Source organism: Lactuca serriola, chromosome 7, assembly GCF_051521515.1.
Source record: "Lactuca serriola cultivar US96UC23 chromosome 7, Lser_US96UC23_V15, whole genome shotgun sequence".
Taxonomy (NCBI): Eukaryota; Viridiplantae; Streptophyta; class Magnoliopsida; order Asterales; family Asteraceae; genus Lactuca; species Lactuca serriola.
Window position 1 is genome coordinate 203,051,555 of NC_136414.1, and position 4,963 is coordinate 203,056,517.

A 4,963-nucleotide genomic window follows, 5' to 3' on the forward strand; every position below is an offset into this window, starting at 1 on the left:
TGGTTTTGAGTTGTCATGTTCCTTTGCTACGTTCATAGGAAATTGGTTTTCAACAAATTGTACATCCCTTGAGACTATGATCCTTTTGCTTTCCAGATCAAAAATCTTATAACCCTTGGTACCACTCGGGTAGCCAACAAATATCCCTGGTCTTCCACGCGGCTCGAACTTATCTCCCCCTATCTCAGTATTGTGATGGTAAGTTAAACAACAATAGGGATGTTATTCGGGTCGGAACTGAACCGAACCGACCCGAACCCGAATAAACCGAAAACTGAATAAGGGTAATTGTATGAACCGAAAACCGAACCAAATAAGGAATACGGGTTCGGTTCGGGTATTATTCGGTTCGGTTCGGTTCCGACCCGAATAACCCAAATAACATGTACAAGATGATTAAGAAATCGAATAACCCGAATATTTTGTATTACTTTTGTAGCTTATGATTTCATAACAAATCATTTAATGAAAAAAAATCAAACACTATAAATTAAACATCAAAAACACCCAAAAATCTATCTATAAGTATATAACCCGAATAATCCAAATAACATGTACAAGATGATTAAGGAGTCGAATAACTCAAATAAATATTGTATTTTGTATGAATTTTGTAGCTTATGATTTCATAACAAATCTTTTAAAGAAACAAATTAAACACGAAAAATTAAACATCTAAAACACCCAAAAATCTATCTATAAGTATATGACCCGAATAACCCAAATAACATGTACAAGATAACTTTTGTAGCTTATGATTTCATAACAAATCTTTTATAGAAACAAATTAAACACTAAACATTAAACATCCAAAACACCCAAAAATCTATCTATAAGTATATAAGTTAAACACCCAAATTAAAATATGAATCTTAAGTTTTTATCCATATCCAAAGTAACATTTTTCAAACACGAATTAATTATTCAGGAATATTAATTGGTTGTTTTCCCTTCCCATCTTCGTTCTTTATCGCCTCTTCTAAAGCTTTCGCGATCTCATCGTCTTTTAAAATTTCATCAATGTTGTCCACAGTTGGCTTTCTTGATTTCCTTACCCAATCTTGAGTGCAAACCAAAGCCTCTACTATATTTGCAGACAAATTTGTTCGATATGGATCCAATATCCGCCCGCTTGTACTAAACGCCGCCTCTGACGCCACGGTAGAGATTTGCAGTCTCAAAATAGCTATCAACATAAACATAGAAAATGTTAAAATATAATTATAAAAAAAGTATATAAATAATAAAGTTATACCTTTCGCCATACGGGATACAATTGCGTAACGAGATGTATTTTGTTTCTACCAAAGTAGAATATCAAAATCTTTATTGTATTTAACTGACTGCTCGTTTAAGTATCGTGTCAACTCCGTTTCCATTGATGCCGATGGGTAATTAGTTTGTACTATTAAATCACCCATGAAGTCGTTCTCGTCATCAATCACAACTACATCTTCATGACCATGTGCTTGATTTTGAGAAGAGTCGGTATTGTCAAACTTTGATTTGTAGAAATAAAAAAAATTCTCAAATCTTTGTTGAAGACCCCGTATTAAGGCCTTAGCCTTCAAAATGACTTCCGAGTTGAGCATATGATCTTTTTGTGGATTCTTCAACTTAATCAACTTCTCAAAAGCTTGTTGAAGAAAATCAAACTTGAACCGTGGATCTAATATGACCGCAAAATACAAAAAATCATTTAATTTTTCAAGATCGCCCCAATACTTATCGTATTTATCAATCATGTCCTTCCCGATCAAACAAAATTGGGGACTAGCCGCCCATTCCTTAATGTGTTTGTATACATCACATATTTCTCCGAAAAACCGATGTGCCATCGGTTTTGTTGACGTTGATACTATGTCAGTTTTCACCTTGAATTTCTCGAGAAATCCACCCATAACTCTACAAATGTTGAAATGTTCTTTTGAGGGGGTCAAAACGTCCTGAACAAATGTAGGATCTATTATAATAAAGTAAATGTTAGTATAGCGTATATATTTTTTTGTAAACAAAACAGCTTTAATACCCCTTATTTAGGAGCCTGTATCTCACTGAATATACAACCAAATAACGCATTTAAATAGTGTAAACTATAGTTCAAATTGGACAAATAACAAAGACGTTATGACACTTCAAAGTTGGCTAAAATTTTGGAAAAACGTTGAAACAAAAAAAACTCAGATTTAATATCCAATGTTTAGAGGCTTGTAAATCACTGAATTTACAACCAAATAATGCGTTTAAATAGTGTAAACTGTAGTTCAAATTGTAAACTACAATCTGGAAAAAAAAAATCGGGCTAATCAGACAAATATCGAAGACGTTATGACACTTCAAAGTTGGCTAAGAATTTGGAAAAATGCTGAAACAGAAAAACTCAGATTTAATATCCAATGTTTAGAGGCCTATAACTCATTGAATATACAACCAAATAACGCGTTTTAATATTGTAAACTGTAGTTCAAATTCTAAACTACAAGCTGGAAAAAAAATCGGGTTAATCGGACAAATAACAAAGACGTTATGACACTTCAAAGTTGGCTAAAAATTTGAAAAAATGCTGAAACAGAAAAACTCAGATTTAATATCCAATGTTTAGAGGCGTGTAACTCACTAAATATACAACTAAATAACGCGTTTAAATAGTGTAAATTTTAGTTCAAATTGTAAACTACAAGCTTGAAAAATAATCAGGCTAATCAGACAAATAACGAAGACGTTATGACACTTCCAAGTTAGCTAAAAATTTGCAAACATGCTGAAATTAAAAAAAAAAACAATGGAATGGAATATGAAATTACCTTTGACTTCAAACATGCCAAAAATCTTCTCCAAATCCACTGCAATCTGCAATAACTCGTATGTGGAGTTCCATCGAGTTGGGCTATCATTGCACAAAAACTTTTTGGATTCCACATTTAGCTCTTTCATGCATTCTTTAAACCTTCGAATCCGTTGTGTAGAATTCCTAATGTATTTAACGGTCTTGTGCATGCACTTGATACTAGATTGATGTTGATCAAACCCATCCCTAACAATAAGGTTAAGGATGTAGGCCATACACCTTACGTGTAATTGTTTTCCCCCATCGTACAAGTTTGGTAGCTTTTTCATTAGAATTTCGATTGTTTTGTCATTCGCACTATCATTGTCAACGGTTATGGTCATTACGTTATTGATACCCCACTCTTGAAGACAAGTCAACAACGTGCGCCCAATGTCTTATCCCTTATGACTATCTAGAGATTTAAAGTTGATAATTCTTTTGTGCATGATCCAATCTTCATCAATAAAGTGGGCCGTGACCACCATATAGCTCGACCTTTGACATGAGCTTGTCCAATAATCGGTGGTCAAATGAACATTACTTAGGGGATTACTAAATAACTTAAACAAATTAGCCTTTTCTTTAAGAAAGTAATCGGTGACTCTATTTGAAATTGTGGTTCTACATGGCAAAACTACTTTCCCATTTAATGCATTTTTATACTCAATAAATGATTCGTTCTTTACAAACTTGAACGGTAATTCTCCAATTACAAATAAGTTTAACAAAGCTTTTTTTATTCTTTTCTCATCATGCTTCCAAGTCCCAATACTATTCTCTCCGTTTTCATTTTTTTTTAAAATTTAAAGTGGTTTGGTTTTCTAGTTTTTTTTTTTCTAAATTTTTTGGGTTCATTTTACATCTTTCCGTATGTTTAATCATACTAGAAGTACCGTTTGCACCGGATTCGGTTTTGAGCAAAGTTGCACATTTTTTGCAATTGCTATGTCTAACTTTGTCAATATGAACTACATCATAATCACTCTAACAAGCCGCCCTTTGGGCATATTTCGTTTTCTTTGGCTTTGTTGCTTGACTTGTTCCTTCAACTTGTGTGTTATCAACAAACACATATTCATCATCAATCTAAAGCATAATAACAAAATCATTTAAATATAATAGAATACCAATATAGGTTATTTAACATTTCAATAGATTGATCAATATGGAATGAAACAAGTAAAAGAACATATAGGGTTGTTGTCACACCCCAAAACTGGAACGGCGAAAACGTTTGGGGTGGAGGACGTCATGTTTAGTATCACAAGACATGCATCATAGTAAGAAAAGTAATGAACAACCATTTCATTAGAGAGAAAGTGTTTAGAATGCGTGTGTTCACAAAACATAGAATACATAATCAAATAAAAAAACAAGACTTGAAGCTACTATGCTCCATCTTCTGAATTCCCAGCATGAGTACCTGTCTACTAGTTTCCTGAGAATACAATTTATTTTGAAAGAGTTGATCAGTAATTAAGCCGGTGAGTTCATAAGATTTTAGTGATGTAAGTAAGTTGTAGAAAGTTGTAAAATGTAGTTGAAAAATGTAATTGTAAAATGTAGTAAGTTGTAAGTTTTGTTTAGAAAAGTTCGCATGTTCCTCTAGAAAATCCTATATTTCCTACTTTAATGAAAGATAAGTAAAAATAACTCTACAATCCTTTCTATGAGTACTAAATGGATACAAGTTATATAAGACTCAGAGTAAACAAACAATCGATTGTGCGCATCTGCCCTAAGGCGGAAAACACACATCCCATTGTTTGTTTGATCATTGTGGTATATAACCCTGGTGTATTCACTTGTTACTCATGGAGTTAACTGTAATAGTTCCTTTATATTTAATGAAAAGATTCTTTACGAAAACCCTTATTTATTATAATAAAATGATGACCACAATGATTACTTCTATAATCACTTAGTTTATACTGGGTATATATAATCTAATCTCGAATAGATAGTTAATTGTATGAATCTGTCCTAAGCCCACAACCAAACAAGGAACAGGAAGTAAGGCGGAAAGCATACATCCAACTACCTGTTGGGTATGAATGATATATAACCAAGATGTATAAACTAAGGTATTATAGAGTTAATCACCTAAGGTCCTTTAACTTTATACTAGTTTAA

General features: G+C 32.7%; 1 protein-coding gene across 1 annotated transcript; it reads right to left on the reverse strand.

The window, feature by feature from the left end:
* Positions 1–2,738: 2,738 nt before the first annotated feature.
* Positions 2,739–3,171, reverse strand: LOC145064732 (zinc finger BED domain-containing protein RICESLEEPER 3-like). The gene is made up of 2 exons (XM_079012113.1): positions 2,805–3,171; positions 2,739–2,761 (listed from the first exon to the last, which is right to left on the reverse strand). The coding sequence occupies exons 1-2, from the start codon at positions 3,169–3,171 to the stop codon at positions 2,739–2,741; spliced, it is 390 nt and encodes a 129-aa protein (XP_078868239.1).
* Between the last annotated feature and the right edge of the window lie 1,792 nt (positions 3,172–4,963).